The following is a 13491-nucleotide window of genomic DNA, read 5'->3' as shown; positions in this document are numbered from 1 at the left end:
CTGGTACTGAGGTCCCCCTTGGTGAAGCGCTCTGGGTCTTTCCCTTCATCCCTCCGGAAATCCTCCCATGTCCTGGTCAACTCTCCTGACTCCCCACGACTACCTCTCCTCAACACTTGCTTAGCCTCCGGTTGGACCCTCGGGCCGGAAACCACAGCAGGCCGACCCACCTCTGTCTCTGGTGGCGGTGCTCTTGGCTGGGCGGCCGCCCTCTTTGGTGTAGGGGTGGGGGCGGGGGAGGGGACCGGGGTGATGAAGGGTGACACTGTATTCTCTGAGGAGGCTGAGGAGGAAGACCTCCGGAGTATTTGGCGGAGTATGGGCGGGGTAGAGGTTTCAATGTTGGCTGACTTCTTTTCTGAGGAAGATCGGGGATATCCTTCAACACCCACAGGCTCCAGAGGGTCAGATTGCCCCTGGGGACTATTATAAATTATACTTTTTTCCTGTTTTAGGATTTTCAGGGGCAAGAGACTTCCCTTTTTGGCTGTTTGTGAAAGGCCTTCTGAACCTGTTTGGCTTCGCTCACCTGCAGTTAATATGGCTGCTCTATCTTCCCCAATGCACACTTTATACTCTCTCTCACTCTCCCCTTCAGATTCTACTCCATACTTAGTTTGGGCTCTGAAGTGGTCATCCGTCGTCCTGTTATCCAGGCCGATCCCTTGATCAAACACAGGCGAGGGGAGCAGTGTTTCATCGCACTCATAGTATTCGTCTGAGGTGGTGGACAGTGTCGAGTTCTCCCTTGAAGAGACGTACCCATCGCTCGTGTCAGGGGGAAGCGTCCGGGTGTCGGGGCTATAGCAGGAGCGTCCGTCTGGGGTCCTCTGTGTGGGAGTGAGAGGGGAGAGCCGGCCGGCCGTGGTTGGCGAGGTGAATTCGAGGTTGTGTGGGCGTGTTGGCTTTTCAGGGGTGTGCGAGTCCATCTCAGCTTTGCCTTTATCTGAATCCAGCCTATCGTGTACGTTGTTTACAGCCTCGTCATTTAAGGGGTAAATTGTGACACCGCGTTGAGCCCCTTGAGTGTGCGCACATGAAATACTATCAGCCACATTCATGGACAGAGACCCAGGTGTATCATTGTTTGGTTTGGGTATATGTTGGGTATCAATGACGTTGTTGTTTTCTGGTGCATGGAAAGAAGAAAGGGACTCAGATGCTTTAGCTGTATGGGTTTGGCTGTGTTGTTGCAATATACCCTCATTAGTTAGCACATGTTGTGTGGCCTTTTGAAAGTGTGGTTTTGTCACACCTTTACTGTCTTTGTCTGGTTTGCTGAGCAGCTCAATTACTCTTACCATGTACCCTGCTTGGTTTGTGTTCCCTGACTCATTGGGCCTTGTATCTTTAAATTGATTGTCATTAGCCTGCAGTGTATTCACAGTCAGTATTGATTCGGGCCTCTGGTCAGTTGCCTTGGGGTCAGGGAATTTCCTAGACAATCCATCTTTTACATCATTCAGCAAATGGATTTTAATGTCTTTTCTGTCCTGCCATTCGGCATATTTTGTTGTTGAATTGAACACAGTATTAGGTCTTATCTGTTTCCTTGTTGTTGTCATAATAGCATCCTCCTGCTGTTTGAAAACGGGCTTGCAGTCGTCCACCACCGGCCCGGAGCCTGACAGTTTCCCATGCTCCAAGACCACTCCGGAGTCCAGTGACTGGTTCCAAACATTGCATTTGCTCCCACTGTCCATCAGCAGGTGGACTGTACGTGGTTTGGGCACCGGTGGAGTGAGAGGGGAGGTGGATGGACCAGAGCAAGGGAGAGGAGATGCGTTGGTGGAGTGGACATTTATTGAAGGATTGGAGGAGGATGAAGGGATAGAGAAAGGTGGAAGAGGGGAAGAAAGACTGGAGGATGCAGGCGGAACTACTGGAAACGTTGTTATGGTGCGGGAGGGTGATGAGGTAACTGAGGCTGAGGTAGTGACGGAAGGGGAAGTAAACCTTCCTAAAGCAGGGTGGGCAGGGGAGGCCGGGGAAGCCGAGATGGTGCCACTAAGGGCGGGGCTCGGGATGGAGGGAGCAAAGTCTTCTTTGGAGGGGCTTTGTGGCTTTGTACCAAGATCCTGCTTGCATGAGACTTTATGTACAATCCTGTTTTGTGTCTGTACGGGTGGTGCCGCATTCTGCTGATATATTGCGATGGGGCTAGCCTGGACGTGTGAGGAAGCAGGGTTAGAGGTTAGCGTGTGGTCCAAATTGGAGAGATGTTCATTGTGTATCTTTTTCTCCGTGTCTATGGTCTCTTTTATTAAGTTGTGTACGGGGTGGGTAGGCACTGCAAATCCAGTTTTAATTATGGGGGCTTTGTTGCTGAAAGATGTAGGTGTATCGATGTGAGGTGTGGCAATTTGTCGGGATGCAGGGTCTGTAGAAGGTTTAGATTCAGTATTGACAGGTGGCTTTTCAGCCTTTATTTTTGTTTCAGAGGTAAGGATATGCACTGATTTATTTAAAATCATGTGCACATCTCGGCCACATCTCGGCTGGGTGGCACGGGTAGATGGTCTCGTGTTTGGTGATATGGGTTGTGCTTTATCCACTGCAACTTCTTGGGCGCTCACATGTGTGGGATAAGCTTTTTTCCCTCCAATGTCCTGGAGATTAGTGTCACGTTGCCTGAGTTGGGCCACCTCTGGAAGGATCTCCTTGGGCATGCTGAACGGACTGCTGAATCTAATAGCCTGGCTGGTCTCAAACCTCTCAGAGCGCTGCATGTGCACCTGGGTTTGCCGACTGTGATCCCGAACGTTAATGAACCCGATGACATCACTGGCTGGGTCGGGCTCCGGCCAAGTAGGCAGATATGGGATCATGTAGGCTTTCTCCATATCCATCAGTCCCGGATGGAGGGGAGGAGCTTCCACCTGAGCTGCCTTTGCAGCCATCTTTCTTTTGGCTTTCTTCGTCCCCATTCCTGCTTTATCCTGGGAGTTGGAGTCTAGAGGGCTGTTGGGGCCTGAAGCGGAGGCAGGATTGGCGTTGTTCATACTCATTCCGAGCAGGGCGTACATAGGGTTGTGCCGTTTCCTAGTCACTTCAGCGGAAAGGACCACCGCGACGGGCTGAGGGAGGAGTTCGGGCTCAGGCTCCGGCTCCATGGCAACCTGCTTGAGGTCAACGGTGCTAGAGGTGCCGTAGAGTTCACGGAACAGGCGGTCAAAAGCGTCGACTGCCTGGCCAGTTACCACGGTAATGAGGTGTCTGTCCAGCCTTGATGACATCCAAGTATACCTATGAAACATGTTTAGATTAATGTTTTCAGACACACACACATTAATGAACATTGACAAGGAAGCAACAGTAATGTAAATTAATTCTAGACATATATCTGTACACAAGTGTCAGAAATTAAATTAAATCTTTGATTGGCCGTTGGATTTAGGGATCTTTTGATTGGTGTAAGGGCTATGATTTACAAACCTCTAATAAAGGGGAGCTGTGTACTATATTCCTATATAATATAGGAATAATACATCCTTGTTGGATATTAGTATTTTTTTGTTAATTTCTGACTCACACTCACACACACACAAACACACTGACCGGTAGGATCCAGACAGAGCCTTGTCACCGTCAATAAACATGAAGCGATGTCCCAGCCTGCCGCGGAGACGAGTGCATGAGCGTGTTAAGAACTCTCCTCCCCCTGCACAGCGCACACGCAGGTTCTGTAACACACACACACACACACACACACACACACACACACACACACACACACACAGAAAGTCACACATGTGGAGCTTAGAGGATTTGTGGGGTAGTACAGGAGAAGTTCATATTGGTTCATCTGAGGGTCAGGTCAAACAGTGTTGATTGGTGTGCTGGAAAAGCAAATATAATAGTGCATGGAAATAAAATGGAGTAAAACTGACACAGTCTTTTTTAGTCACAGACTTTGATAGATGAACTGGTGTGAAGTCGCACAGAGGGAACGGTAACAATGGTACTAACGGTGGACTCAATTAATTTTTAGCTTGCTTAAGTCACCAATTCCCCATGGCCTTTCAGATAACACAAGTAACATGCTGGCATCCCCTGGCTCTGTTGCTTCACTTATCTGCCTTCACTTTCTTGCTTTCGTTATCTGCCTGCACTTTCTTCCTTTCCTTATCTGCCACGCCTATACTTTCTTTTGTATGGCCAAAATATTATGATAATATGGTTGTTGTCAACCATTCAACCATAAAGCATACAATAAGTAACCAGGGGCCTTTACAGTAAGAACCAAATCTGCTGGGCAGCCAACCTAACACATTTATCAAGTTGAATAGTATTTCTTTCAGCTGGCAGATAGAAACTGGCTCTAAAAATATCTCTTAACTATTCGTAGGTTATTTACTTACTAGACAAGGAAGAGGATTTTTCTGTGTCAAAGTGGAATGGGTGCTTTGGGGCGTTGCCATTGGGTGGAGGCTCCTCAAACCACTTTCTTCTGTTGCCTCTATTTCTTATCCCCTGAAAATCTCCCTCCCTGGCACTGCTCTATGGATATCTAGTGCAGCAAGGGTGACTGTTGGTCTCGTTACAGTTGGAATGCATATTTGGTAGAACAGGGAGCCACCCAGGGAAGTCAATTATATTGGATACAGCTTTAATTCAGGTTAATGTTATGGGAGAAACATTGTCTCTACAGAAATACAGAGACAATTCTGTCTACAGCTCCACAGCCTGACCCTCCAACTATTTCACGCTAGCTACCTATAGCTTTCCTGGCAAAAGCTTAATGTTGGCACATGCCTAATGTTTTAATTTTAGTTGCCACAATCCACAACAGCATGAGAACCGACCACTGGAAAAGCCTGTTCATTCTAATCGGCCTCAGAGAGAACGGAGATGGCTTTGGACTGACAGCAGGGTGGGATCCAATAACAAAAAGAACACCAGTTTGTAAGGCATGGATTAAAAACAGGTCAAACTACATGTAATAAAAAGGGCAGCCCTCGTGGACAGCTCATGGAAACAACTGTTACTGAATTATGTTTGCATGTGTTTGCAAACATTGAAGTAGATCTTTCAACAAAAAGTAACAAAAAAGTTTTGTGCACAACCATTCGTTTATTAGTGAAGTCTGAGCCTCATCTCAAATGTAGTTTGAGACGCTGCAGCTAACATTAGCTTAGCCGTGGTTGTTGCTACGGGGTTTTGAACACATACTCTCCGCATTGTTACTATTGCAGTCATGTCTCTGTGTGACGCAGCAGCCTCTACAGAAAAAAATGTGGCCGCGGCAAAGTGAAATACCGCACAAAGTGATAAATCAAGACATGTGATGCTTTGTACTCAACCTTTAGACATATCATTACCATGTCAAGTGTTTTAGGCCGTAGTTCATCTTCAAATTCATCTTCAAAAGTTTTTTAGTTTAGCAGTTACACCTTTCAAAACATTCCATTGATCCTAATTGGATCCAGAAACAAATGACTCACTTTATTTTTGCTGTTGATGGAAATAAGGAGCATTCAACGGACTTGTGTGTGTGTGTGTGTGTGTGAGCAATGTGTTATCAGTGTGTTATCAGTGTGTCTAACTGGAATGTCTATCTCAGCATCTTGCTGTGAGTTGGTGCATGTGTGTATTTCTTACTGAGACACATTTTACTACATATCTGTACGTGTCAAAGCATGCGTGGGCATCGCTACACGTGCACACACACACACACACACACACACACACACACACACACACACACACACACACACACACACACACACACACACACACACACACACACACACACACACACACTCACGCACGCATGCATGCACGCACGCACGCACGCACATGTGGAGTATATTATAGCATGTTATCAGTGTGTTTTAATAGCTACCGATGGCCCTGACTGACATAATCCTTATTGAACTGCTTTGAAAGGAAACCAATTCACTTCAATTGGTCGAAGCGTTGAAATTACGTAATTTCTCTGTGGTTGATACTGCCTCAACAACCCAGCACTATGCCTAAGTGCTGCTGGATAACATGAACACTGTGTTTTCACTGTGAAGTGCGACATAATCTACTAACGAAAACTAACGAAAGCTCTTCATAAATCATAACATTAATTGTATTTAGTTTATAGTGCCCATCAATACACCCAAATGTGTGATACCATGACACCTCATCCAGCACCAAATAATAAACCAAAAACGTTTTTTTTTTTTCTCATTCCAAAGGTGGCTTCTCCATTCGAAGCGTCAAAGTAAGCATCTTCCCTGAATGCATTGTGTAACAGTGATGAACAGTAATGATGCCTTGCTTGGTGCCAGTTGGCAGGGACAGCCTGCTGTCAGAACGCACCCACATGTGGATGAGAACATGTGGGGACACATGCGTCCACAACCTCATTAACCCTGTTTAGTAGCATCTGATTGTATCTATTTTTTTAATCTCCAGGAGTTACCGTGCGCGTCATGTGACTGTGTGTGGCTCCTCACCTTGAGTTGTCCGGGGTGCATGTTGGCCCGGTCGCACATGGACAGGAAGTGAGGTAGGTTAGAGGGCTCCAACAGGATGTAGACCGAGACCTTCCGCTTATAGCCCGCCTCCAACAGGTCCCGGAAGATGTCGACATCTGTAAAAAGGTCCATCACTACGGCGATCACCTTGGAGATACATGCAAGGGGAGGGGGGGCAAAGTGAGTGTTCATGCGGGATGTACATGTGTGTTAATGCATACGGAACACAGCTTTGGTGGAATCGGTCCACTTGTGGTTTATTTAGTGCACTATTTAGATACAATAGAGTCGTGAACTGTGAACTGCTCAATCCGACTGTCTGATCAGTCCACTCTGGCTGTGAGGCTTCAGTATTGATATAGGAGACAAAAACACCAGGTACTATACATAAACAACATGCAACCCTGGCAATGATAACGCAGTAGAGGTTCATGAGGAGTGCCGCGTGTTTATCATCACATTGAAAGTGAAAGTTGAGGACATAAAGTCACCAGACTGCAGACTGCCTATAGAAGCACCTACACACACACACACACACACACACACACGAAAGGCCAACGAAGTCCCGCGCACCCTCACTGATAGATCGCCCTTTGCCTCTTCGCTGTCTCACTCAGTTTGGCGTTAAGTCAGTTCCTCCAGAACCACCATGACCGCTCAATAACACATCAACAATGCACATCAGTGGTTTAGCTATGAAAACGGTTTTATCTGCCTAGTTCTGTATAGTCGTATCCTAGGATATTAAGGAGTTCTGAAGGAGTAGTAGTCACGTTGTCCCTCGGTGGGGTTTATGTACCTTTTGAGCCTGCGCAATAGCTTTCCGAATAATCTCTTTGATGTGCGCTTGGTCTTCCTGCGGTGGCTGCGTGTACACGTAGGTGCGGGTCACCCCCCGGTATGACGCGCTGTCCGGCCAGCCCAGGTCCAGCTCGGGCACCGACGTGTCGGACAGATCCGGCCAATAGTGCAGAGACAGCGGGACTCCGTCGTCATCTCCGCCGCTGTCTTCCAAGGGGCTCGCATGTAGGACATCGGAGCCCGGGTCGTAGGGCACCACCAGCCGGGTGAGAACATCCAGCTCGGAGTCCGAGAGGAAGCCCCGCAGCTCGCGAGCCTTGAGGAACGCGTGGAAGGCCTCGCACCCGTCCCGCAGCAGCACCTCCAGCGCGAGCCTCTGTTTCTCGCAGTATAAAAACTCGGGCTTGTTCTCGTGCGTCCGCAGGTTCACATGGTTCTCGTCCAGACACTGTAACTGGGACAGCGCCATGATTCAACCCCCGGTTGAACAGTGGGTCAACTAGAAATTATAATAAATATAAATAATAAAAAAAATAGAATCCACACCGGTTAACAAGAAAGAACACTTAAACACGTAAAAGAGTCCATGTTATAATCCTTGAGCGCGGCATAAAGTTTTGGAAAAGTTTCGGAGGACCACGAGTTACGTCATCGCGACATTCAACTATGAATGATTCAACGTCTTGATTTGGCCCTCGTTAGGTTTGCTCTGTGCTCAGCCTCTGCGCACTCCCACTGTCTGCTGCACAGGTGCTACCCGGCGCGCCCACGCCGTGGAGTCTGTGTCACGTGACCAGTCTATCACGACTACACAAGCGGCCGCGGGGCCTAGCCTGTATCGTCGCTGTGTCAAAGGGTAGAGATCAACTGCTCCAATGTGTGTTCGTGGCAGCATAACTATATATCGCAACAGAAGGCTCCTGCTCTTAGACGACACTGTACCGTTTCGCATTCCGTCAACTTCCGAAGGAATGTGACATGATCTTTATGAGAAGACGAAAATAATTATAGGCCGAGTAGCGAGGTTTCACTCAGGTGAGACATCGGCGCTGGTGTAATGAGACAATGGACTTGGCTGCTGCTTTGTAGGGTAGTAATAGTTTCTATGTTGTGGATGGTAAATGCTTAACAATGCATGGCTTATAGGATCAAGGCTGCATGGTTCAGGGTGTCCCTGGATATTTTCATCTCATCTTTTTCTTTTTTAATATATTTGTTTAATGCCCAGGCAAAACCAAGGGTTACAAAATAATGGGACAAAAATGTAAACTTTAACACTGTTTTTATATATTGTAGGATTTTTATTTTATTTTTTATTTTTATGTTATTATTTTGTTATGGTAGTATCATACACAGATTTGAAAATTATTTATATTTTCTATTGTCTTATAATTCTTCTTTGCTATATTTTTTATTCTAGAATTATTATTCTAGAATGGGAGCGACTCTAATGTGATCCAAATTCACCCCTGGGGTCAATAAAGTATTTCTGAAGTACTTTGGAGCTCATTGCTCCTATAACGCCAAGGCTTTTAGGCTAATTTATTTCTTTCCTTGGAGTGAAAACTACTTGAAATGGGTACCATCAATGTGTGTGTGTGTGTGTGTGTGTGTGTGTGTGTGTGTGTGTGTGTGTGTGTGTGTGTGTGTGTGTGTGTGTGTGTGTGTGTGTGTGTGTGTGTGTGCGTGCGTGCGTGCGTGCGTGCGTGCGTGCGTGCGTGTGTGCGTGTGTGTGTGTGTGTGCGTGTGTGTGTGGTCCTCAGGGCTTCTTTATGGTCTTGAGATCCATCCATGTCCTAAATTTAGCTGCAGCTCTGGGACAATGTGTCCATGTAGTAGTTTAACTGGTGTTAGCAGTAGATTGTGATCGCAGCTTTGACATCTTGTTTTCGCATAGCAAAGCAAGAGGAACAAACTATCAGATAACATGACAGCCCTGCTGTGTGGTTGATTGCATTAAGCTTCAAATATGCTGTTAAGCCTTTGTTGAGGCATTGTTGTGAGGCACAGTGCTTCAGAGAATTTTGAGCGTCAAACACTTCATTTCCTGCATTCTGGTCAGAGATGTATAGTAACGAAGTAGAACTATACTTCACTACTGTACTTAAGTACTAAAATGCTGTATCTGTACTTTACTGGAGTATTATTTTTTTCTCCTACTTCCACTTTTACTTCACTACATATTTTTGATGAGTTTAATACTTTTACTCCAATACATTTTTCATGTGCTGAATCGTTACTCGTTACAATTACAAAAATGTTATCCCATTGATTTCTGTTGGAAGACTCATTGCTCGTTGGCCGGAAACGGAAAGGGGGGCTGTTTACATTTGGTTGTAGTCTTTTTGTTTGGTTCTCCGTCTCAACAGTAGGGTTAGAACTGAACGAAAAGACTACAACCAAACGTAAACAGCCCCCCTTTCCATTTCCGGCCAACGAGCAATGAGTCTTCCAACAGAAATCAATGGGATTTACAAAATGCGATAAAATAGCAAACACGACAGAAACTGTATTTCGCTACGATACTTGATTTGGAACATCAACAAACACCACTAACCACTCGGTGAGTTGCACATTTCTGAAAACTAACGTTTAGGGTTGTTTTAACTTTAAGGACACGTCGCCAGCCATTCTGAAGCAGGCAGGGGTGATTCTAAATGAGCCAAATACCCGAGACAGGACCAATAGTCAAAATGTTGGTGTAAACCACTCTATTTCAACCTACAAACCAGAAAGGGGGCTCAATGTTCAAAATACCGGAATTGTCCTTTAACTTACCTATGTTTGTCACTTAGCCGTTTTCTTGGAATACCCCTCTGGCCTTTGAGTTGTTTTCGTTTTTTTTTTTTACATAAACACTTGTATATGGCCTTTGACAGCTTTAAGACAGCTCTGTATGTATTCCTGTCCTTGTACTGCTGCTACAGCCAAAGGAATTGTGTGTCCTTCAGTTTAAATATTTGAGATAATATAAACAATATGATATTCAAACTTTTGACTGCTTTCTTTAATATAAACATAACACAATACTTTTACTTTTACTTTCAGTACTTGAGTAGTACATTTTTAAATAAACTACTTGCAATGCTTAAGTACAAAACATTACACAATACTTTAGTACTTGCACTTAAGTGGGGTGTTTAAAGAACACTTCTACTTCTACTCAAGTCACTTTTTTGATACAGTACTTGTACTTTTACTTAAGTCTGGGTCTCTATTAGCCTACTTTATACATCTCTGATTCTGGTGAATTTTTATTCAACAATTTCCGCCTTTTCTGAATTAATTTATGGCGGAAATTTCTTTACTATGTATAGGAAATTTACTTAGTGACAGTTCTCGCCTCCACGTCGTCTATTCCTCACTGATAATTGGACACCTCGTCAACCTCCATCAACGAACGCATCTCATTGATTTTGCATGGGGCTCCCTCGAAATGCATTGTGGGTCCGTCTGTCAAGTCGGCTCCGTGGCCTGCGGCAAAAGTTGAGAAAGGTTAAACTTTTCAGGAAGCGACGGGTCCGTCGGCCAATCAGATCGCAGTTATGCAAATACACTAGTGTGCCGCTACTTGGACTCTGTCCAATGAAATGGTCTTTGTGATACAACCTGCCGTGGAAATGTCAAAAAGCCGGCCGGCCAAGTACGTCTCGCTGCGACCTGTGGGAAGGCGGGGCGTGACATCACGCCCTGCCCACGTCACGGGCGAGTGCATTCTGGGAACTCCTCAAATCATTCGTTGTGCAGTAGTGAAATATTTTATGTTAAGACCTAGCTAATCTAAGTCAGGTTTGGGTTAGGGTTAGGGTTAGGGTTAGCTGCTAGTTAGGGTTAGGGTTAGGGTTAGCTGCTAGGGTTAGGGTCAGGGTTAGCTGCTAGTTAGGGTTAGGGTTAGGGTTAGGGTTAGGGGTTAGCTGCTAGTTCAAGAGGACGTTCAAGAGGACTTATTTAGTTCAAGTATTTTCAAGAAAGACGTATTTTTCTTCTTCTGTTGGTTTTATATGGGCTACGCAATCCCAGAATGCACTCGCCCGTGATGTGGGCAGGGCGTGATGTCACGCCCCGCCTTCCCGCAGGCTGCAGCGAGATGTTTCTCCGGCCAGCAGGAGTTGTTGACTCTTCTGTGCACGGCACCTTCTCAGCAAGCAGGGGCGCCCGCAGCCGGAGGGGGCGCCAATGGGGATGCCAATTCCCCACACAGTGATATGATCGATAATAGAAAACCGCTTTGCGGCGCAATTTTTTTTTTTTTCTTGTGTGCTCGTGCCGCCCCTGCGGCTGCCCGCTTCGCCCGTGCCTAAAACCGCCACTGTGTGTGTGTTCCTGCCTTAAAGGTGTCATTGCACCGTTTTTTCATTAGTTTAGCATTGGTCAATAGGAGCAATGAATGCCCTGTGAGTCGGTTTTGGTGAAAAAAAAAAGCTCTGGTGCTCCTGTTTCACACTGTTCTAGTGTGGTGGAGGAGGTGGGCGGGGATGGACGACCAGATTTTGGCTCTTACTCTTGACACGCCTCTGATTGGCTAACAGCACTGTCCGTCACAGAGGCACACAGAGAGAGGGAGAGCGAGAGAGAGACAGAGAGAGGGGGAACGAGAGAGAGGGAGAACCACTGGGCTCCTTGGGGGTTTCTGGTTGATTGAATACAGAAAGAAGAGCTGCCTCGGGGCACCGTGTCCAGGGGACCGTGCACCGGTCCCCCGCGGTCGCCATGCACCAGCCGAGCACCCGGACACCGGCGGTGCACGGTGGCCGGGGGACCGTGACCGCGGGTCTGTGCACGGGCCTCTGCGCCCGGGCCGCTGCGCCCGAGCCGTGTAAATGTTGAAGTAGTGGTAATATCCGATCCAACCATTTCTTCCTCAACTCTCCTTTCTCCTTTCCTTGGCCAAGAGATGCAACGTTGATTTGTTATAACCACAAATAGCACAGGCACGAATTCAATGCTGTCTTCCCGTGGGCCGTCGCAAGGCCAAGGTGGGCGAAGCCATGAATACTCCAACTGTTCACCAACTTCAACGTCAGTTGGTGAGGCTTTTCTGATCCGATCGTTTATACGTCAATTTTCTTTCATTTGCTAATGCAGGCAATCGAGGTAGAAGGACATTTTCACGTTCAGCATGCATATGCAACTCCGAGTGACCTATCGTATTTCAAAAGGAACAAGTACTAAGCGGTTTCTCTGGGAGTGTGACCTTTAAGGTGTGTGTGTGTGTGTGTGTGTGTGTGTGTGTGTGTGTGGCGTGTGTGTGTTCCCGCCTTGGGGGCAGTATACAAAGGCTGTCTGAGGGTGAACTCCAACAGTGGATGTATAGCTCATTAGGTGTTTCCCCCCCAGCGTGTTTGCTGCCAGGCAGGTAGGGCATGTTTCACACGGCGTTGACAGCAGTTATTTGACATACACTATGAAAAGGTTAAACTCACAGCCTCTATAGCTTTGAGGGAAAGTCGGCCAGTCCAAATAATCACAAAGTTTTAGTGGATGATTTCTAGTGCTGACTCATGGTTTACTGGCATGATAGTTGAATAGTTTGTCCAACCTTACTTATATCTCAATGACTTGCTGCCACATCACTTTTAAATGCATATAATTATTTGTAACTGAAAGCAGTTGCAGAGATTTTACAGGCGACCTGAACTGGTTCTACTGTTTTACTGAGCTTCCCCTCCCTCTTCTGTCACTGTCTCTGTCTCTGTCTCTGTCTAGCTTGTCTTTTCTGTCTCTTGCTCCACCAGTGCTTTTCCCCTCCTTGTTCTCTTTCAATGTATTGTTTCCTCTTCCTTCTATCCCTAGTCTCATCCCTATAAGATGCAGCCCTGAATGGAACATTTTCCATAACAATATAAAGACTGAGGCAGTTGCTGTTTTTTTCACCATTTACTGTGTGGGTGGTTACGGATTACAATCTCACAGTGTGTGTGATGATTATGCAAATATGCCAGTATTACTGACAGTCATACACACACACACACACACACACACACACACACACACACACACACGCATGCACGCACGCACGCACGCACACACACACACACACACACACACACACACACACACACACACACACACACACACACACATCCATGCTATATTTAGGACACCTTTGGCCTCCCATCTTGTCTCGTCATCTCTGTGTTCTCTGCATAGCGCCGGCGGTTTGTTGACTTGTTAACTATCACCATGAAGTCTTAGTGGCCGGTCCCAGTAGAGATCAGGG

At 46.5% G+C, this 13491-nt stretch overlaps 1 protein-coding gene across 1 annotated transcript; it reads right to left on the bottom strand.

The window, feature by feature from the left end:
* Positions 1-2160: 2160 nt before the first annotated feature.
* On the bottom strand, positions 2161-7740 carry LOC311396384 (protein FAM83G-like; the record flags this gene model as incomplete). Its single annotated transcript, XM_084488787.1, has 5 exons — positions 2161-2165; positions 2627-3246; positions 3559-3683; positions 6450-6617; positions 7270-7740. The coding sequence occupies 5 exons, from the start codon at positions 7738-7740 to the stop codon at positions 2161-2163; spliced, it is 1389 nt and encodes a 462-aa protein (XP_084344913.1).
* Between the last annotated feature and the right edge of the window lie 5751 nt (positions 7741-13491).

Source organism: Micromesistius poutassou (assembly GCF_964030765.1).
Source record: "Micromesistius poutassou genome assembly, chromosome: 1".
Lineage (NCBI taxonomy): Eukaryota > Metazoa > Chordata > Actinopteri > Gadiformes > Gadidae > Micromesistius > Micromesistius poutassou.
This window is presented reverse-complemented; position numbering and strand designations above follow the sequence as displayed.